Source organism: Mercenaria mercenaria, chromosome 6 (assembly GCF_021730395.1).
Source record: "Mercenaria mercenaria strain notata chromosome 6, MADL_Memer_1, whole genome shotgun sequence".
NCBI classification, from domain to species: Eukaryota; Metazoa; Mollusca; class Bivalvia; order Venerida; family Veneridae; genus Mercenaria; species Mercenaria mercenaria.
Window position 1 is genome coordinate 26,294,665 of NC_069366.1, and position 24,041 is coordinate 26,318,705.

A 24,041-nucleotide genomic window follows, 5' to 3' on the forward strand; every position below is an offset into this window, starting at 1 on the left:
GCAATAGTTACCAGTAAACTCTAGCCACATGGTTAATTACATGTACATTTTCTTTTCAGATGTATTCTAATAGATTAAAGCTGGTCTTCCCATTTTACTAAGTTTCTCAAATAGTTTGCTTTAAAAGAATGTGATATTTGAGAAAGAAACAAATTACTATAAATTATTAAATACACATAGAATTAAGAATGCATATGTTCCACTATATTCAAACTTTGATGAAAATCAAGTAGAATTGTGACTGTCCCTAGCCAGTAAAAAAAACAAATATTAGACAAAATCCTCCGTGCCTCAATAGACAAAATACTCCCTGTTAAATTTTGCTAAATAAAAACCTTAATTAAAAATTTATCAATATAAATTGAAGATAAACTAAAATTTCGATGATAATTATCACTTTTCGAATGAAATGAATTGAAAATTATGATGAATTTGAACATGTAACAGGAGCATTTTTTCAACCTTGGTAATATATAACAGGGAATTTTGTCGGAAGAGATCTGTCCATACTCATGATACTCCAATAAAAAGTGCAAAAAAATGAAGGAAAAGATACATCTCTCTTCTATTTGATGTGGATGTAAGAAGTTTACAGTCAAATGACTGTTGCATGTAAGATACATTCTCTTGGTTCATAAAATTAAATATTATTTCAAAACTATATTTGAAACACATATTTAACACATTTTTAAGCACTGACTTAAGTACACTTTTTATAATTTCTTTGATTTTTCAAGAATGAAGACTTACTCCGAAAATATGCTTACAGTGAAATCATTGAATTTTGTGGGCATGAAATATGCATGAATGAATTTGTGGACTCCAGCTTTTGAAGATAAAATGAATACAAAATTTGTTGGTTTGTTGGGATTAAACTTCATGGATTGAACCACTAAGCCACTAAAATTAGAACCCCATGAATATTAATGATTTCACAGTAATAAAAATGAAAAATTAGTAGGTCTGACAAACAAGAACACCAGTAGCCAAAAAACTGCACAATAAATAAATGTACACATAATGAAATTACTGTTTTACATTTTTTTACACAGGTTAATAGGATAAAACTGTAAACTCTGATTATATAGGAGTACAAGTACCTGCTCAAATTACAATGTAAAAGATATGGAAAATTTGCTTTCAATAACAAAGTGCTGCTTTACGGCAGTTTTTTGAAATTTAAATCTTAACACTCTATGTAACTGACTGAACAAAATGTTTCATTGCACTATCAAACGTAACACTTGCAATTTTCTTAGGCTGTTTATACTATACTGTTTAAAAAGATAAAAAGCAGCGAATATATTTCATAATCAAAGTATGTCCCTGCAAGTCAAAGGTTGTTAAAAACTTATAAATATTAATATGTATCAAAAATGCATGTCACATTTTACATTCCACAGGGTTTCAAAAATCTGCAAATTTATTGGTAGCCCATTGGGCTACCAAAATTTTAATCTGGTAGCTCGAACATTTAAGTTTATTTGGCAATGGCCATTTCGGTTTATTTACTATTTGCTTCTATACTACAGTGGATGGACTGATTAAATTATTAGAGGTTTATAAATTTTGTTCTCTTAAATAGCAATTATCATTACTCCTTTTTCTCCTTTTAAAAGATAAAACCGGTACATGTATTTAAACTGAGAAATATTATCAGGAGTACTCCTGATAGTTATTGCAACATGGCAATATAAATGGAACGCAAATCAATCTTTATAAACTTGCAAATTCCTTAGAACTGTAGATGAATTGTAATTTATCTCAAATTTTTTTAAAGCTGACATAATAATTCTGTCTGATTCTAAACATTTGTCTGGTTTAATAAACGGACTAGAACCGTGTATATAACGTCACTCAGATTCTTGGCACTGTGTATTCACTTATCGGAATTTATGTTTGTCCAAAATTCTGTATACTTTCTGATATTCTGCTAAATCATGGTCGATTTTTTTGCATGTTAAGCAAGTATTTAAATCGAAAAGCATAAACAATCAGTTTAGGCACTAAACTGCCTCAAAATGAAACATCTGTTCTTTCTGATCGCTCGATAAATATTGAGGTCAGCGAAACCGAAAGTACACTATGGCAGGTGGCACTAAAATGACGTAATTTTAAGACTGGTTTGCATATTGTTTACAATACCGATCAGCGACTTTGGTGTTATTGGATCAGTCTAAAATCACTCGTGCACATGTTTTTGTAAACATTTGCCTGCGGGTACGATTTAACGGTTAATTGTTTGCCGATTATGACAGTAGGTGATAATAATTAAAGCCTTCTGCGTGTATCTCTTGATAAACAAGGGGATTATAGACAACTATCAAAATTATATTTGAAGACTAAATTATTGATTTCCGGGCTACTCGATACAAGTTTCAAGGTAGCCCGGCGGGCACGCTCTGAAAAAATTTAGTAGCCCGGCAGAATTTTCTGGTAGCCCCCCGGCTCCGGACATGGGATTTCTGAAACCCTGCATTCCATTATTTGATGTTTTCAAATCTGAAATTCATCAGATTCAAACAAAGCAAATTGAGCCGCAGGATGGGAAAACCAACATAGTGCATTAATTTTGCGACCAGCATGGATCCAGACCAGCCTGCGTATCTGTGCAGTCTGGTCAGGATTCATGCTGTTGCTTTCAAAGCCTATTGCAATTAGAGAAACCATTAGCGAACAGCATGGATCCTGACCAGACTGTGTGGATGTGCAGGCTGGTCTGGATCCATGCTGGTCGCAAACGCACTATGTTGGTTTTCTCATGGTGTGGCTCAACTAAACTTCTGACTTATTTTAGACAAAAATTTCATAAAAGCAGAGAAAAAGCAAATTTTCCAGTATCAGGTTAGTAAAGCACTAGTGAGGTTAGCAGAGGTAATAGAATTGCCTTAACTAGTTCTTCTAGATCACGCAGTATCCCGTGTAACAAGCTGTGTTCCAACTTGCCCAGCTCGTTAGCCCACATTGCAAAAGATGGCAAGAATATCTGCTTGGCTGAAGTCACGACCTTCTCTGCAGGGTCCCTCAGTGCAGTTTTCAACAATTCTGAACCCTGAAAATATATAAATCATGTAAGCGAACAAATACAGAATCATTTGTAAATGATGTTAGCAATATAACAGGAAACAAGATAGTGCAGTGAAGTAGGTATCTGTATCTCTTAAAATATTTCGTGTTCTAATTTCAATGTAAAAATTCCATAGCTGATCTGCTTAATAGCTATTTTTCTACATATTAAAACAAGGAGCTGCATTTTCCTTGTGCAAAATCATGCCACCAGGTGTATGACCAAAGATATTTTTTTAGGTTTTAAGTTTAAAGGTGAAGATCAAATAAAGGTGAAGGTCATTTATAGATAGGTCAGATTGTAGGTCTTGCCACAAGGTGTGCTTATATGAACTAAATGAGCCATGCCATGAGAAAACCAACATAGTGGGTTTGTGACCAGCATGGATCGCGCAGTCTGGTCAGGATCCATGCTGTTCACTAACAGTTTCTCTACTTCCAATAGACTTTGAAAGCAAACAGCATGGATCCTGACCAGACTGCATGGATGCGCAGGCTGGTCTGGATCCATGCTGGTCGCAAACCCACTATGTTGGTTTTCTCATGGCACACTCAAGGTCATTTATATATAGATCACTTTGAAGGTCTTGACACAAGGATTGTAGAGTGTGAGTATGAACTAAATCAGTCATTAATGTGGGCTGTAGGGAATCACGTTCGTATGGACGGACAAACAGATTTACATACAGTTCAGTTACTATATGCCCGGGGACATAACATGAGCTGTCACAGGAGACAGCGCGCTCGACTATTTCGATGCTGGATAGTGAAACTGGGCACATCTGAGGAAGCTCGAGCTGTCACTAGTGTTTAATGACTCCAATAAGAATGAAGATATTGAACAATAGCTTGAGTCTGTGTCAAAAGTATTAAGTAATAAGAGCGATAAAGAACACTAAATAAGTATAATTCAAAGAAAAACGGGGGATAATTCATGAAATATTGGTGCAAAAGAGATTTTTGCACCTTGTGTCATATAATGTAGGTGATGATGTGGAATAACAACTTCAAGTTTGAATCAAATCCGTTTAGTAATAACTAAGATATAGTGAAAATGCATCAAAATTAACCTGGAAGTCTAAGTAAAAGGGGGGCATAATTCATGAAATATTGGTACCAGGGTTATGGACGTTGTGTCATGTGATGTGGGTGATAAGGTGAAACAATTATTTTAAGTTGGAATCAAATCCATTTAGTAACAACTGAGATAGAGTGGAAGTGCATCAAAACTTAAACCTGAAATTCTAAGTAAAAATGGCAGGGGGGGGGGGGGTAATTCATGAAATATTGGTGCAAGAGTTATGGCCCTTGTGTCATATGATGTTAGTTGTGATGTTGAATAACTGTTTTAAGTTTTAATCATTGACAAATCCATTAAGTAATAACTGAGATAGAGTGAAAGTGCATCAAAATTTTAACCTGAAATCCTAAGTAAAAGGGGGGCATAATTCATAAAATATTGGTACCAGAGTTATGGACCTTGTGTCCTATGATGTGGCTGATAACGTGGAACAACTATTTTAAGTTTGAATCAAATCCATTTAGTAATAACTGAGCTAGAGTGAAAGTGCATCAAAACTTTAACCAGAATTTCTAAGTAAAAAGGGGGGATAATTCATGAAATATTGGTGTGAGAGTTATGGCCCTTGTGTCATATGATGTGAGTGATGATGTTGAATAACTATTTTAAGTTTTAATCAAATCCATTTAGTAATAACGGAGATAAGAGTGAAAGTGCATGAAAACTTTAACCTGAAATTCTAAGTAAAAAGGGGGCATAATTAATGAAATATTGGTACTACAGTTATGGACCTTGTGTCATATGATGTGGGTGATAAGGTGGAACAAATATTTTAAGTCTGAATCAAATCCATTTAGTAATAACTGAGATAGAGTGAAAGTGAATCAAAACTTTAACCTGAAATTCTAAGTAAAAAGGGGGGATAATTCATGAAATATTGGTGTGAGAGTTATGGCCCTTGTGCCATATGATGTGGGTTATGATGAAGAATAACTATTTTAAGTTTGAAACAAATCCATCAAGTAATTACAGAGATAAAGTGAAAGTGCATCAAAACTTTAACCAAAGTGCGGACCCCGGGTCGAGTAGGACAGCTCTCCATACTTCGTATAGTCGAGCTAAAAAGCCTATACCCAAAACAGTGCTCTTAACAAACAGCAAAGGGTGGCTATTAAAACATCTTGATGTATTATCCCTGAATTCTTCACAATTCATCAAAATATTTCTCCATAAATTCCTTTTGTACATCTTCTTACTGACTGTGGCAAAAACTACATAGAAATTAACCATCTGTTTCAAGAAAAATTATTTGAGCCGCGCCATGAGAAAACCTACATAGTGGCTTTGCGACCAGCATGGATCCAGACCAGCCTGCACATCTGTGCAGTCTGGTCAGGATCCATGCTGTTCGCTAACTGTTTCTCTAATTGCAACAGACTTCGAAAGCATACAGCATGGAGCCTGACCAGACTGCGCAGATGTGCAGGCTGGTCTGGATACATGGTTGTCGCAAAGCCACTATGTTGGTTTTCTCATGGCGCGGCTCATTTCTATTTTTTTCTTCTTTTTTTTCTCATTGTCTTTTTCAAAAGGATGTCAGTAAAATAATGACAGTGTTTCTAATTTTTCAACAAAACCAAATTTACAAGTTGTAACAAAATGACTAAATTTCTGTTTTCAAATAGAAGTTGAAGATGAATACTTTTTAAATATTTTGTCTTTGTTGCTATAGTCACAGGGAATGTTTGCCAAGCTCGGCCAATAAGTAAACATACCCCAACATGCAAAGTTCTTCAGTTATAGGCATTCAGACAGGCCTAATAAAACTATAAGACTATCTTTCATACCTGAGGATACTTGTCCTTGTCAGATATAAAACCAATAATAAGTCCGAGACTTCGGACAACGGCTTCCCGAACATCGGCCTCCTTGTCATCCTGTAACATCTGTTGTAGCATCGACAATACCAGAGAACTACGTAACTCACTCTGAAATTATCAAAATAGCTTCTTAGCACTTTGAAGGAAATAAGATATCTACACAGCTCTCAATGGTACATAGAATTATGTTTGTTTGTATTTAAGTTGTGTCTACACAGTTAGTTATATTGCCACTGTGGTTGAGGGAAAACTCCAGGTGACCTACCAGGAATTATTTCAGGCATGGCGGTATTTTTTTCTTCTAATTACCAATAATATACTGAATATTCATTGAACTGTCAATCTGTACAATGTAACAATGGCAACCATACAGATAAGTAATAGCTCTATCACTTTAAAACATAAGTATTAAAAGACTTAAACGCAGTAAACTGTGTACAGCAAAGAAAATAAAAGTTAATACAGATGAAACTCCCTATCTCCAATTCCAAGGGATCGAGCGTTTTAATTTGAGACAACTGAAATCTGATTTAAAATACTGATATTTTTTGCACATTTTTCATGACAGGACTTGAAAATAGCAGGAATTTTGAGATAAACGAGTTCGAGATATTGATTTTCTATATATTATTGCTGTGGACGTAATGAGACTTACAGGAATATACCCAGCTAGTGCTCCACACGCCTCGGCTACTAGCAACCTTCTCTCCATATACTTGTGACTGATCTGTAATATACCCAGGTAATACATTAAACACAATCACCACAAACAGTATCAGAGGTTTAATAAATCTTACATAAATTAATCTACCTCAAAGCAAGTTCAAAATATCCTGAGGAACAATATATTTCATAAATTCATATTTTTATTTTCTGCAAATCAACTGCAGATATCTGTTTGTTTCAGTGTAAGATCGAAACATCTTTCATCAACTGAACATCTGATGCAATATTTTCACGAGTGGTGAGCTGCCCTCCAGTGTTCATTAGTAAAAGGTATAATGTAATTAATTCCATTATAAGTACGACCCTAATTTGAGTAATATGAAATTAGTAAATTAAATTTTGTGTAAAAACATGATAAAAACTGACAGGAAAATGGCAAGAAATTACAGAATATATACAATTAAAGGGAGGTAATAAGCAACAACATCCCAGACCTGTTCCCAGCACTGAGGTAATAACTCAGCCTCCAGTCTTGTTGGTCCCACATGCTGAGCAAATGCTATACACCCTGTCAGTATCATATGTCTGAAATATGAAACAAATTCTCAGCATTAATGATTAAATTAATCATTGCCTTATTTCCACAATGTGTTTTGGGAAACGACATTTAAAGATTTGAGTGTCAATGACTTTACACTACCTACAGCCTTGTTGAACTGAAATTTTGCCTGTTTATGTTAGTTCTACAAGGCCACAAATTCATCATTTTACAGAGGACATTGAGGCATACCTAATGACAATAAAATCTCAATTTTGCCACAAATTGACTTATGGCATTGGGGAAATAAGGTGACAATTTGTCTAGCATGTAAAATTTTGTTGCTGAATTAACAACACATCAATTGATCACTCACAGAAACAAAAATGATCATCCTATGTAATAATCTCTCCTGAATTCAAGCATCTAATGTTATCACTTACTTTACATTATTTTAACTACATTGTACTTGTATTAACCGCCATATATGTAAATTTATCGTTGTTATACAGGGAGAAGAACTCTATATTAAGTTTTCTTTCATTCTAATCCCTTTCATACTTGTAATGTAATTGTAATGTTATTTTCGAAATAAATATGTTTAAACTAAGCATCTAAAAATAAATAAATGATTTTCGGTAAATACTTAAAAGTTTCCAAAATATTTACAAATTTAATGATTTAAATTATGACTGCTACAACCTGACTAATCTCTTTAGTTTAATGTTTCATTGGTAATTTCAGTGAGTGTTTTATCACTAATTTTTGCATTCAATGGACTACAGGTACCTGCATATTCCTTGATGAAATTTCACACTGCCAATAAAAGAACAAGAATGATGTCAACATCTTATGACACATGCCCCTAAAAATGCTTGACAGAACAAAATTATTATGTCCAAGGATGGTGTAACTACAATAAAATCTGATATGAAAGTCCAAACAATCTATGCATATCTGCTTCACATTCAGATGATTTATACTTGGTGACATTTAAAACTGGGTGGAAACTGTAGGAGGAGTTGAGTACATAATATTCTGTAACATTCTTAAGGCCAAAAATGAGACACAATTAAAACAAGAAACATGGAAATTCCATGAAAACCAGGTTTTCATTGCATCACGCCAACAGGTTCTTTAAAAAATGGCCATATTCTGTTATACATATCTGACTGCATCCATCATGCCATTCAGAAGTACAGGTATAAAAAAATACATGTGTCATTTCCCTATGTAATTTATGATTCTTTGATAAAAGCTACCTTAACACAAAGTTTGCTGACAATAGGTGCACCCAAACTAAAGATAATTATTGAGCATAAACCATTTTTCTATTTTTAGTAATGGTGACCCAAAATACAATCCAAAGCCAGTTCTTATATTTAAAGTTATAAACCATCTTTTTGATGATCAAACTGAAAAAAAAATCTATTTTTTATTAAAACTATGACCATATTTTTCTATTTTTAGTTACCCAATGGCATTAAAAAAAAAACGAAACAAGAGTGCCAGAATGTCACAATATACGCCTGTCATAGCAAATTTCTTTACACTAGCTCCTGTATTTGCAAATGGAATTTTAATTCTGTGGTTGTGTAGTAATTATTGTAATTATTTTGTTTTTCTAAATCCACAAAAAAACTCCTTACCAGGTAGAGATACCTTAAAATACACCTAAAATTTGAAAGTTACATCTATGTTGTACCACAGAAAAGTGGTCTTGGTTTTTCCCTATGCTCAATTATAAAAAGTTACAATTATATAAGTTATTTATAGTAACAACTAAGGAAAGTTCATTTAAAAAAAAATAATAAAAAAAAAAAATTCTAAGTCCACACAAAAATCATTACCAGGTAGAGATAGGTCAAAATACACCTCAAAATTGGATGTAACATGCATGTTGTACTACTGAAAAGTGGTCTTGATTTTTCCCTACGACTAGTAATGAAAAAGTTACAATATAAGCTATTTATAGTAAAAACAAAGGGAAGTAATTCTAAAGAAGGGACTTGCGCATGATGGTGTACAGTTGTGCCAAGTTACATCAAAATTCCTCCATGCATGAAGAAGAAATGCTCCAGACAAAGTTTTCATTCTTATATCTTTTGAGCTCTAAGTGTGACCTTGACCTTAGACCTAGGGACCTGGTTCTTGCGCATGACACTCCGCTATCAACTAGTTTTATAACCCTGAAGACACATGTGAAGTTTCAATTCAATATCAGCATTAGTTTTGGAGATAACTTGCATGTAAAGCCTTAACCAGATTTTCTAAGTCCAAAAGGGGGCATAATTTACCCAAAATACATGTCAGAGTTATGGGACTTGACCCAGTGCGGTTGGTAATTGACCTAGAAAAATAAATAAAAAGAAATAAGTTTCAAGTCTATATGCCTTTTAGTAACAGCTGTATGTACTTGCACGCAAAACTTTAACCAGAATTTTTAAGTCCAAAAGGGGGCATAATTTTGCCAAAATGAAGGTCAGAGTTATGGGACTTGCTGCTATCAACTAGTTTTATAACCCTGAAGACATATGTGAAGTTTCAATTCAATATCTGCATTAGTTTTGGAGATAGTAACTTGCATGTAAAACTTTAACCAGAATTTTCTAAGTCTAAAAGGGGGCATAATTTGCTCAAAATACATGTCAGAGTTATGGAACTTGACCCAGTGAGGTTGGTAATTGACCTAGAAAAAGAAAAAATAAATTTCAAAGCTATATGCCTTTAAATGATAGCTGTATGTACTTGCATGCAAAAACTTAACCAAGGTGTGACGCCGACACCGACGCCAGGGTGAGTAGAATAGCTAGACTATTCTTTGAATAGTCGAGCTAAAAAATCACTCATTAAAATCTCGACATAACTTGCATGTCTGCTTCATATTCATTATGTATACAAAGTTTCAATTATATTGTTTGGAAACATCTGTATCTTGCGTACTAAACTCCTTATACAGTTTCCATCCAATTAAATTGAAATGGGGGGTCCCAGTTAGGTGTCTGCGCAAAATGTTTTTTGATTTTATTTATACTTTGTGGTAATATACCTACAGGTATTAAGTTTCATTAACAAGTGTTAGTGTTACCAGTTTTTACTTACTTTTATAGTTATTCACATTTAAAGTGGGTGGGGTAATCTGGCATGTGACCAGTCAGGAACACGATTTCTGTTATTTTTTTAAAAATGGTTCTTTTTACCTGAAACTTTCATGATAAAATAACTATGCAATGGACATTCACACAACATGTTGCATTTTAAATTGTACTGAATACTTTTTTCAGCACAGAGCCACAAAAAGGTCTAATCAAATTTACTGATTTTTTTAGGCAACTACATCTGTACCTTATATACACAACCCCACCTACAGTTTCCATCCAATTCAAATGAAATAACATAAAGTGGAGATGCACATGCTGTTGAAATTCTAATCTCCAAATATTTTTTGAGTTATATTTCCATGTCCACTTGATGCTGAAGATCTGTAGTGAGTTTCATTTGAACTTGATGAAAAATGTAGGAAAAGTTGAGTACACAAACTGATGGACAGACAGACAGTTAAAACACTATATACCTCCAAAGTATCCAGGACCATAAAAATAGATATTCTGCATTTCTGTTATAGCAAGGATAGAACAATCATGTTTATCTCATCTTTTTTTTTCCAAATAGTATTCTATTCAACAGAATGAACTATGTTGACCTTACCTCTGTTCTTCATCAGGTTTCTTGATTAGATTGAACAAAATATTGAGCAACTTGTCCCTCTCTTTACTGTCTGGATGTAACATTGCTGTACAGATAATTAGGGGGATTAACTCCTGCAAGAAAAAATAATAAAGGGGAATTAACTCCTGCAAGACAAAAGAATAAATGGGAATTAATTCCTGCAAGAGTTTGAGGTTCATGTGCCAAAGCAGTCTTCAATTATTATTGTTTTCAGTGTCAAGGTCAATGAGACCTTGTCCTTTGACCTACTGACCCCCCACCCCCCCCCCACACACACGAACACAAAATTGTGGTCTTCTATTGACCACAGGCAATCATCCTATGAAGTCTGACATCTGTAGGCAAAAGCATTCCTCCATTATCCAGAGAAAATAGTTTTCAGTCTCAAGATCACTGTGACCTTGACCTTTGACCTTCTGCTCCCCCAACCAAAAAAACAACAAAAAAACAGAGGTTCTCTAATGACCACAGGCAATCATTGAGTGTGTGTGTTCGGGTTTAACGTCTTTTTCAACAATTTTTCAGTCATATAAACGACGGTGTCTACTTGTAGCAGTGAGCACAATGCCCAACTTTATAGTGCTGCCTCACTGGAATATCATGCCGTAGACACGTGGCATGATACCCCACCCAGTCACATTATACTGACACCGGGCTGACCAGTCCTAGCACTATCCTCTTAATGCTGAGCGCCAAGCGAGGAAGCTACTAGAACCATTTTTTTACGACTTTGGTATGACGCGGCCGGGGATCAAACCCATGACCCTCCACACTCAAAGCGGACGCTCTACCACTAAGACTACCGAGGCGGTTCCTATGAAGTTTGAAGTATGTGGTCTGTATTATAGTGGGAACCAATGGTATTCAGTTGAACTTTGTTACTATTTACCTCTCTTTTAGCCAACAGTACATTGGGTACGATATGTGGTAAACATCTTGCCAGCATAAGAATAACATTCTGTGTGTCTGTATCCGTGATCTGTGACACCTGTTTGAGGGGAAAAAAGGAAATTTAATCAGTGATCTGTGACACCTGTACAAGAAAAAACAGGAAATTGCATCGGTGATCTGTCACATCTGTACAAAAAATAGAAATTGCATCAGTGATCTGTGACACATGTACAAGAAAAAAGCAGGAAATTGCATCAATGATCTGTGACATCTGTATGAAAAAAACCACAGGAAATTGTATAGGTGATGTGTGACACATGTATGAGAAACAAGAGGGCCATGAAGGCCCTGTATCGCTCACCTGACCTATTGGCCTAAAGATCATGAAGATTAACATTCTGACCAAGTTTCATTAAGATATGGTCATAAATGTGGCCTCAGGAGTGTTAACTAGCTTTTCCTTTTATTTGACCCAGTGACCTAGTTTTTGACCCCAAATGACCCAAAATCGAACTTGACCTAAAGATCATCAAGATTAACATTCTGACTAAGTTTCATGAAGATACAGTCATAAATCTGGTCTCTAGAGTGTTAACAAGCTTTTCCTTTGATTTGACCTAGTGACCTAGTTTTTCACCCCACCTGACCCAGATTCGAATTTGATCTAAAGATCATCAAGATAAACATTCTGACCAAATTTCATTAAGATATGGTCATAAATGTGGCCTCAGGAGTGTTAACTAGCTTTTCCTTTAATTTGACCTGGTGACCTAGTTTTTGACCCCGCATGACCCAGACTTGACTTTGACCTAAAGATCATCAAGATTAACAATCTGACTAAGTTTCATAAAGATACAGTAATAAATGTGGCCTCTAGAGTGTTAACAAGCTTTTCCTTTGATTTGACCTAGTGACCTAGTTTTTCACCCCACCTGACCAAGATTTCAATTTGACCTATAGATCATCAAGATTAACATTTTGACCAAATTTCATTAAGATACGGTCATAAATGTGGCCTCTGGAGTGTTAACTAGCTTTTCCTTTGATTTGACCCAGTGACCTAGTTTTTGCCCCTTCATGACCCAGATTCAAACTCGACCTAAAGATCATAAAGATTAACATTCTGACAAAGTTTCATGAAGATACAGTCATAAATGTGGCCTCTACAGTGTTAACAAGCTTTTCCTTTGATTTGACCTGGTCACCTAGTTTTTGACCCCAGATGACCCAATAGCGAATTCGTCCAAGATTTTATTGAGGGTAACATTCTGACCCAGTTTCATTAAGATTTGGCCAAAATTGTGACCTCTAGAGTGTTAACAAGCTTTTCCTTTGATTTGACCTGGTGACCTTGTTTTTGACCCCAGATGACCCAATACCGATCTCATCCAAGATTTTATTGAGAGTAACACTCTGACCAAGTTTCATTAAGACTGGGACAAAATTGTGACCTTTGGAGTGTTAACAGTCAAATTGATGACACCGACGACGGAAGGACAACGGACAATGACGACGGAGACAGGGTGATCACAAAAGCTCACCTTTGAGCACTTCTTGCTCAGGTGAGCTAAAAACAGGACATTATATTGATGATCTGTGACACCTGCATGAGAAAAACAGGAAATTGTATCGAGATCAAGGCCTGGTGCACAGTAAAGTGCACAATTCAGCAAAAAATTATATACAAAGCTCCATCTTCCAAGCTATACATGATAGAACTATGAAATAATGTTTATATGAGATCTGTGGCACATGTGTGAGAAAAAACAGCAACAGGAAATACATATGTTACTGTAAACTCAAATCATGTTTGCAAACTTTAAAGAAATGCTTTTTAGATAGCTTCTCTGGCCAGTTCACACACTAAGAAATTAAAAGGTACCTGTCTCAGAGGCTTGACAGCAGCAATAAAGTAACAAGAGGGCCATGAAGGCCCTGTATCACTCACCTGACCTACTGACCTAAAGATCATCAAGACCAACATTCTGACCAAGTTTCATTAAGATATGGTCATAAATGTAGCCTCTAAAGTGTTAACTAGCTTTTCCTTTGATTTGACCTGGTGACCTAGTTTTTGACCCCACATGACCCACACTTGACCTAAAGATCATCAAGATTAAAATCATGATTAAGTTTCATGAAGATACAGTCATAAATGTGGCCTCTAGAGTGTTAACAAGCTTTTCCTTTGATTTGACCTAGTGACCTAGTTTTTGACCCCACCTGACCCAGATTTGAACTTGACCTATAGATCATCAAGATTAACATTCTGACCAAGTTTCATTAAGATACAGTCATAAATGTGGCCACTACAGTGTTAACAAGCTTTTCCTTTGATTTGACCTGGTGACCTAGTTTTTGACCCCAGATGACCCAGTATCGAACTTGTCCAAGATTTCATCGATGGTAACATTCTGACCAAAAAAAAACAAGTGAATGAAGTATTGCCATGCAATACAAAGTCCCCTACTGGAAGGCACCTAATTTTTTCTACTGCAGTATAACATAATGAACTGATATCTGTCAATGATGTATAAACAATATTGTACTACATATACAATATGTTATAACATTATAACAACACACTTGGATTAAAATGTGCATATATAAAAACCCACAGTTGTTTTCATATTGAATTTTTTGGGCTGATTATAAAAATGTTATCATGTAAGTTATTTATAGTAACAACAAAGGGAAATTAAAAAAAAAAAAAAAAAAAAAAATAATAATAATATAAGTCCACAAGAAACTCTTTACCAAGTAGAGATAGGTCAAAATACACCTAAAAATTGGATGTAACATGCATGCTGTACCACAGAAAAGTGGTCTCGATTTTTCTCTACCGCCAGTAATAAAAAAGTTACAATAAAATCTATTTATAGTAACAACAAAGGGACGTAATTCTAAAAACAAGGGTGCCTCATGGTGGTGAACATTTGGTCCAAGTTACATCAAAATCCCTCCATGCATGAAGAAGAAATGTTCCGTACAAAGTCATTCTTGAATTTGACCTTTGACCTCTAAATATGACCTTGACCTTAGAGCTAGGGACCTGGTTTTGCGCATGACATGTTGTCTAATCCAGGGGAATATTTGTGCCAACTGATATCTAAATCCTGCTTTGCATGACAAAGTTATAGACCGGACAGGAAAAAAATCCTCTTGACCTTTGATCTCAAAGTGTGACCTTGACCTTTAAGCTAGGGTACTGGGTTTGTGCATGACATGTTGTCTCATCATGGGAAACATTTGTGCCAAGTAATATTAAAATCCCTTCATGGATGGCAGAGTTATGGACGGGACAGGAAAAAAACTCTGTTGACCTTTGACCCCCAATTGTGACCTTGACCTTTGAGCAAGGGGTCCGGGATTTGCGCATGACACGTCGTCTCATCATGGGGAACACTTGTGCTAAGTGATATTAAAATCCCTTGATGAATGTCAGAGTTATGGACCGGACACGAAACAGACCCTGTTCATGCTATGTTAACATTTGACTGCTAAGTGTGACCTTGACCTTTGAGCTAGGGGTCTGAAAGTTGTGCATGACACATCGTCTTATTATGAGGTACATTTGTGCCAAGCAATATTAAAATCCCTTCATAGATGGAAGAGTTATGGACCGGACAGGAAAAAAGCCTTGTTGACCTTTGACCTCCAATTGTGACCTTGACCTTTAAGCTAGGGGTCCAGGTTTTGCGCATGACACGTCGTCTCCTCATGGGGAACATTTGTGCCAAGTAATATTAAAATCTCTTCATGGATGGGAGAGTTATGGACCGGACAGGAAAAAAGCCCTGTTGACCTTTGACCTCAAATTGTGACCTTGACCTTGAGCTAGGGGTCCGGGATTTGCGCATGACACATCACCTCATCATGGGGAACATTTGTGCCAAGTAATACTAAAATCCCTTCAAGGATGGGAGAGTTGTGGACCGGACAGGAAAAAAGCCCTGTTGACCTTTGACCTCCTATTGTGACCTTGACCTTTGAGCTAGGGGTCCGGGTTTTGCGCATGACACATCGTCTCATCATTGGGAACATTTGTGCCAAGTAATATTAAAATCCCTTCATGGATGACAGAGTTATGGACCGGACACGAAATTGCGGACGGACGGAATGACGGAATGACAGAATGACGGAATGACGGAAAGACGGAATGACGGAAAAGAGCATTCCTATAGTCCCCAAAACTGGTTTTCAACCAGTAGGGGACTAAAAACAAAGACAAAATCAAACAGGGAATGCCACGTACCAAAAACACAGCCTCCCCAAAACGAAACCCACAGCACGCAGACGCGCACACCACAAACACACACACATACACACGCGCGCACACACACAAAGCCAACACATTAGGACAAAACGAACAAACAAAGGAACACAGTTGGGCACCGCCTGGAACGGTCAGTGGGAAAAACACCACTGGGGAGCTTAAACTGCTTTATGGTGCGCACCCAACCTCACTCTTATCCCCACCATGTTCCAAAGACACAGGACAGTGTAAACAAGTGAATGAAGTATTGCCATGCAATACAAAGTCCCCTACTGGAAGGCACCTAATTTTCTCTACTGCAGTATAACATAATGAACTGATATCTGTCAATGATGTATAAACAATATTGTACTATATATACAATATAATATAACAAAGCACTTGGATTAAAATTAGCGTATATAAAAACGTACAGTTGTTTTCATTTGGATTTTTTTTTTGGTCGATTATACAAAAAATTATCATAAAAGTTATTTATAGTAACAACAAAGTGAAATAAACCCTAAAAAAAAAAAAAAAAAAAAAAAAAAAATCTATAAAATTTAAGTCCACAAGAAACTCTTTACCAGGTACAGATAGATCAAAATACACCTAAAATTTGGATGTACCGTGCATGTTGTACCACAGAAAAGTGGTCTCAATTTTTCCCTACGGCCAGTAATAAAAAAGTTACAATATAATCTATTTATAGTAACAACAAAGGGACATAATTCTAAAAAAAGTGTGCCTCATAGTGGTGAACATTTCTACCAAGTTACATCAAAATCCCTCCATGCATGAAGAAGAAATGCTCTGGACAAACTCATTCTTGAATTTGACCTTTAACCTCTAAGTATGACCTTGACCTTAGACCTAGGGACCTGGTTCTGGCGTGCGACAATTCGTCTCATGGTGGTGAACATTTGTGCCAAGTTACATTACAATCCCTCAATGCATAAAGAAGAAATGCTCCAGACAAAGTCATTCTTGAATTTGACCTTTGACCTCTAAGTATGACCTTTACCTTAGACCTAGAGCCGGGGCTTTGCGCACAACATGTTGTCTCATCCAGGGAAATGTTTGTGCCAACTGATATTTAAATCCTGTTTTGCATGACAAAGTTATAGACCGGACAGGAAAAAAATCTTATTGACCTTTGATCTCAAAGTGTGACCTTGACCTTTAAGCTAGGGTTCTGGGTGTTGCGCATGACACGTCGTCTCATCATGGGGAACATTTATGCCAAGTAATATTGTAATCCTTTGATGGATGACAAAGTTCTGGAGCGGACAGGAAAAAAACCCTATTGACCTTTGGCCTCCAATTGTTACCTTGACCTTTGAGCTAGGGGTCCGGGTTTTGCACATGACATGTTGCCTCATAATGGGGAACATTTGTGCCAAGTAATATCAAAATCCCTTCATGGATGACAGAGTTATAGACCGGACAGGAAACAGACCCTGTTCATGCCATGTTAACATTTGACTGCTAAGTGTGACCTTGACCTTTGAGCTAGGGGTCTGAAATTGTGCATGACACATCATCTTATTATGAGGTTCAATTATGCCAACTGATATTAAAATCCCTTCATAGATGGGAGAGTTATGGACCGGACAGGAAAAAAGCCCTGTTGACCTTTGACCTCAAATTGTGACCTTGACCTTTGAGCTAGGGGTGCGGGTTTTGCGCATGACACGTCGTCTCATCATGGGGAACATTTTTGCCAAGTAATAATAAAATCCCTTCATGGATGAAAGAGTTATGGACCGGACACGAAACAGACCCTGTTCATGCCATGTTAACATTTGACTGCTAAGTGTGACCTTGACCTTTGAGCTAGGGGTCTGAAAGTTGTGCATGACACATCATCTTATTATGAGGTACAATTGTGCCATGTGATATTAAAATCCCTTCATGGATGGGAGAGTTATGGACCGGACAGGAAAAAAGCCCTGTTGACCTTTGACCTCCAATTGTGACCTTGACCTTTAAGCTAGGGGTCCAGGTTTTGCGCATGACACGTCGTCTCATCATGGGGAACATTTGTGCCAAGTAATATTAAAATCCCTTCATGGATAAAAGAGTTATGGACCGGACACGAAATTGCGGACGGACGGAATGACAGAATGACGGAATGACAGAATGACGGAATGACGGAAAAGCGCATTCCTATAGTCCCCGAAACTGGTTTTCAACCAGTAGGGGACTAATAAAAGTAATCCCCTCCAGGTGAATCTCTAACACACGTAATGGAAACAAAAAGGCATGGCATGTAAAACACAAAAATGCTCGTGTATAAATATATAAAAAGCAAACCTTTAGAACCAAAAACGTATGTACTCAATGCATTTTCAGAAGACAGAGCAACAAGAGAAACAAGTTTCATTAAGATTGGGCCAAAATTGTGACCTCTAGAGTGTTAACAAGCTTTTCCTTTGATTTGACCTGGTGTCCTAGTTTTTGACCCCACCTAATCCAGATTTGAACTTGACCTGGATCATCAAGATTAACATTCTGACCAAGTTCCATATTAATATACGTTCATAAATGTGGCCTCTAGAGTGTTTACTAGCTTTTCCTTTGATTTGACCTGGTGACCTAGTTTTTGATCCTACATGACCCAGAATCAAACTGGACTTTGAGATCATCTAAATTAACATTCTGACGAAGTTTCATGAAGATACAGTCATAAATGTGACCTCTACAGTGTTAACAAGCTTTTCCTTTGATTTGACCTGGTGACCTAGTTTCTGACCCCAGATGACCCAATATCAAACTCGTCCAAGATTTCACTGAGGGTAACATTCTGACTTAGTTTCATTAAGATTGGGCCAAAATTGTGACCTCTAGAGTGTTAACAAGCTTTTCCTTTGATTTGACCTGGTGACCTAGTTTTTGACCCCAGATGACCCAATATCGAACTCGTCCAAGATTTTATTGAGATTAACATTCTGACCAAGTTTCATTAAGATTGGGCCAAAATTGTGACCTCTAGAGTGTTAACAAGCTTTTCCTTTGATTTGACCTGGAGACCTAGTTTTTGATCCCAGATGACCCAATATCAAACTCTTCCAAGATTTTATTGAGGGTAACATTCTGACCAAGTTTCATTAAGATAAGGTCAAAATTGTCACTTCTAGAGTGTTAACAGTCAAATTGTTGACGACGGACGGACAAACGACGACAGACACAGGGCGATCACAAAAGCTCACCTTGAGCACTTCGTGCTCAGGTGAGCTAAAAATTCAGACAGACCTGTTGTGATCCTTCCATTCTACTTTTTAAATCTCCATAAATATAAACTTGGTATTATGGAAAATTTTGATATTCATAAGCCCTACCTACTTAGCCTGCTATATGGGACAGTATAAAACATTCATTATATAACATTTCTACCAAACCTGCAATCTGTAGCATTTTGAATTAAACATATGAAGGCTCGTAACTCTACAATGAAATTATTTTTTGTCCATTGGCATTGCAGTACTTTTCAAATTTTCGGGAATATTTTTTTAGCAAATCTGCATTAACTTGCAGTCGTTTATTAATCAGGTTAGTCATATGTATAGAAGGGACCTGCAGTGTTTTTATTCACTGTGACGTCATCCGGAGAAAAAAATTAATTTCAAACAAACTGCGCTGCTCGTAGCTGGTTAAACTTTGTAAATACACATTAATAAACACTAACCTACATGTGTACTTAAGTATTGGTTTTAAATTTCAGGGGAAGAAAGCTAATATATAAAAGATAAACTTACCTCTAAAATGATTCTGTTATCTTTTGGCACATTAAAACAAACTTCTTTTAATGCTTTGCTAAATGCAGATGACATTTTTCTCCCAGCTTTATTTGTTTCAAAACCCTGACTATCCTGTTTCTCTCTTTTAGCATGACTGTATTTACTTCCCTTTCTCCTATCTGATATGTCATGTTTCTTTTTACCAGAACTATTTGAATCTGTCCATATGTCTTTTGATTTCGTCCCTTTTCTTTTTGCTTGTGTCCCTTCTTTTTCCTTAGTTTGCATTCCAGTGGGTAAACATTTTGATTTTGCATTAACATTTTCAGCTTGCTTTGGAACTGTTTCAGAGTTTTCAGTTCTAGCTTCATTAGCTGCATTATGCATGGAATTCTCATGATCAACCTTTGTAGTATCACATATAGACTGGTCTTCTGTATCATTCACAACCTTTCTTAATTCACTAACAGTACTTTCTGTTTCATTTTTGTCACTAACACGGTCTAAGCCTTCCTGATCCCCAGACTGGTCCCCTTCATCAGTAAAATCAAGTCTGTATACTTCAGGAGATTGCACCCTGACACAGACTGGGCACTTTTCATTTTGACTGTGATCACAGTCACAATGTTGCAGTTCTTCTTCCTCACTCAGGTCAGACTGGTTCTCTGGTGAGTAACCACCAGGTGGAATGTCATCGAATATAGACTGTTCATTCAGTGGACTAGGAGGAGGCTCTGATTCTGACCTGCAAGAGAAAAAACTGGAGACATGTATTGCAGCACATGATACCATTTAACCCTTACCATGCTAAGTTTCTCTAATGAACTTGTCCATCTTTCAATTGGGACAGTACCATTAACTGTTAAAAGGGGGTGCTTACCAAAAAGATACTGACTGAATGGCGAACAGTGCAGATCATGATCAGACTGCACGGATGTGCAGGCTGATCATGATCTACACTGGTTGCAAAGGCAGAATCAATCGTGTCCAGCATGATAAGGGTTAAAAAAAACTACTGGTTTCAACATGATAATGAACATCTCTCAATTATCATTTTTAGCATACTGACTTCTCACTGACCTATTTAGTGAGTCAAGTGTTGAAATTTGAACATTGGAGTTACTATCTTCGTTATAAAACATACATAAATTTGTCAAAACAGTTACTTCAAAGTAAACATGTACTGTTTAGTATGTTTTCCAATGAAAAATGTTTTTTAAAATTTGACTGAACTTGCACAAAAAAGTAATTTTACAGCTATTTTTAATGATTCATACTTGCAGGCATTTCTGTTAAGTTTCGAAGCATCTGTAAGCACAGGCTTTTTAACAAACTTTTAAATTGCCACATAGGTGAATAGAAAGAGTTCTGAATAACAGTAATGAATCAGCGTCCACTCTGCCATTTGCCACCTGAGCAACCTGCTAAAATTTCATGAAAGTTACCAGTACTCAAAACTTTTTTTCATGCAGCTCTTGAAATGAGGCTGTTTTCTTATGTAAAACTTTTTGCACTGAATCTAAAAGTGGCTCTAAAAATTTAAAAGCCAGTGCGGCCCTTTTAAATACCATAAAATTATTGAGAAGAAATGTCAATGCACCAAACTTAATCAAATAAGCTGATGCTGAAGCCAATGGACCTTCATCATTCCTTACTGTAAACCTCAATGCCGCATCTAGCATTGTTTGAAAATAAATAAACTAACATCTCATAAGTACATCGATATCTCTTGTTTAAAATTAGACCTATCAGGCTATCACTGAAGGTGATGAATGTACCCCCCGCACGCACTGACACATTACATTGCAATTTGACGCACACAAGACTGCATAATTATGTGGACTGTACGTTTGCATATGCAGACTGTATGTATATAGTATAGTAACAAAAATCAAAGTCCCGTAACTAACATGCATCATGCACAACTACTGTTGTTACTGATCACTTGTGTGAAGTTTCATTAAATTGTGTCAAGAGGATGAGGAGAGTTGGTGTGCACAAGATTGTGTCTATGTATATAGTATAGTTACAAAAAAACAAAGTCCCATAACTCTGCAAAAAAATTTTCTGAAAGTACTTAACATGCATCATGCACAACTACTGTTGTTACTGATCACTTTTGTGAAGTTTCATTAAAATGTGTCAAGGGGATGAGGAGAGTTGGTGCGCACAAAATTGCCTATGCAGACTGTATGTATATAGTTTAGTAACAAAAATGAAAGTCCCGTAACTCTGCAATTTTTTTTCTGAAAGAACCTAACATGCACCATGCACAACTACTGTTGTTACTGAACACTTGTGTGAAATTTCATTAAATTGTGTCAAGGGAATGAGGAGAGTTGGTGCGCACAAGATTGTGTCTATGTATATAGTATAGTAACATAAAACAAAGTCCCATAACTCTGCAAAAAAAAATTCTGAAAGAACCTAACATGCATCATGCACAACTACTGTTGTTACTGATCACTTTTGTGAAGTTTCATTAAATTGTGTCAAGAGGATGAGGAGGGTTGGTGTGCACAAGATTGTGTCTATGTATATAGTATAGTAACAAAAATCAAAGTCCCGTAACTCTGCAATTTTTTTTTCTGAAAAAAACGTAGCATGCACCATGCACAACTACAGTTGTTACTGAACACTTGTGTGAAGTTTCATTAAATTGTGTCAAGGGGATGAGGAGAGCTGGTGCAAAACTTGTTTGAAAACAACTAAATCATATATTATTAAATTCTAAAGATTCTTTATCAGTTTTATAAAAACAGTAATAATACCTGAAACACTGATAGTTCTGATACATTTTCATATTATGTTATTTTGAATGTTTAACTGTAGCATGTGAACTCTGGTTACTTCTACTGGTACTTTTGGTTTCAATGCACTAAAAATAGCAGTGTATCCCTTTCAACTTTAGTCAAAATTTACACATTTTCAATAAAATAAGTACAAGAGCTTCTTTAATATACGATATATTGCTACTGTTGCTTCAACAAACATGATGCATTTACAACAGAAAGTATACACTAACCCCTCAGCAACACCTCTTCGCCGTAACATTTCCTTGTCTTTATTTAACAACTTCTCCTCTAGACCTGTGATTTTCTCTCCCTGTAAAGAACATAGATTTATCACTTTAGTAATGCTTACAAATGCACAGCTTCTATATTTATGAGGCCTTTCATCTTTCTTTTGAGTTAACTGTTAAGAAATGAATTTGTAAAAACAGATCTCGGGAATATTAATAGAAATGTGTTGGCTATATATTCCCAAGTATAAAACAGACCTTAAGAAAATTAACCAAAAAATAATCAATCTTCAAAATAAAGCATTTACCGTAGTCATTTCTTTCAACTGAAAGACTGATATTCAGTCAAACAACAAAGAAGGATTCCTTATTAAAGTTTTTGCATTTTATAATTTTGTTTTCTTTAATTTAAGGTCACAAGAAATGAAAGCAATTAGAAAAAAGTTAACTTCAGCCTGTTATCATTTGATAAACAATTCAGTAACAGATGCACAGACAGTATTTCCTACTATTTTTTGTATCTTGCTTAAGTTACTTGTACTGACAAATAGAATTAAACTGGAGACTGAACAGCAAAATTACTGTAAAAATATCATGTTCAACAATGATGAACTGGATATATTTTAGAGGACACTAAAAATCTGTTATTGCTTAAACCTTACCATATGTTTTTTCACAATAGCTAACTCTTCTTCCAGCTTTTGGACAGATTCCTGAAGTTTATCCACAGTATCACCATCAACATCTGTCTGACAATCAATATGGACAACATCCTTATCTGGCATCACATGATTGTTGTAGTCCCTGTACAAGTGGAGTAGAGGTGGGGGTTGTGGAACATTCAGGCCGACATCATCCCAGTCCTCAAAGTTCTTAAAAAATTATCAAAATGTGGTCAAAAGTAAATGATATGGAAGACATTTGTTTGTTTCAGTGTAAAATCGAAATACCTTTCATGAGTGAACACCAGATGCAATATTTTCAAGAGTGGCACAACCATTAGTGAAAATGTAAGATATGGTGTTCATGATTGAAAGATATTTTTATCTTGAATGTAAAAAAAAAGAACAAGAGGTTTTTTGTTTCATGTTTTGACTTAATTAACCCATTTAATAGTTTCTTACATCTACAGTTAAACACAAATCACTTAAGGTTACAAGGGGATCAGCAAAGTACTCAAGATATCAAGGGTTTTGAACCAACCAAACATAGAAAATATAAGGAGAATGACAC

General features: G+C 36.0%; 1 protein-coding gene across 1 annotated transcript in view; it reads right to left on the minus strand.

Annotated features, from left to right (window-relative positions):
• LOC123549353 (RAB11-binding protein RELCH homolog) overlaps positions 1–24,041 on the minus strand; it is a 140,844-nt gene that overhangs the window by 111,574 nt on the left and 5,229 nt on the right. Inside the window, 9 exon segments of the mRNA XM_053545460.1 lie at positions 2,888–3,052; positions 5,935–6,075; positions 6,623–6,694; positions 7,128–7,218; positions 10,880–10,992; positions 11,790–11,888; positions 19,805–20,531; positions 22,812–22,891; positions 23,471–23,680. Coding sequence (XP_053401435.1) covers positions 2,888–3,052; positions 5,935–6,075; positions 6,623–6,694; positions 7,128–7,218; positions 10,880–10,992; positions 11,790–11,888; positions 19,805–20,531; positions 22,812–22,891; positions 23,471–23,680 — 1,698 coding nt within the window.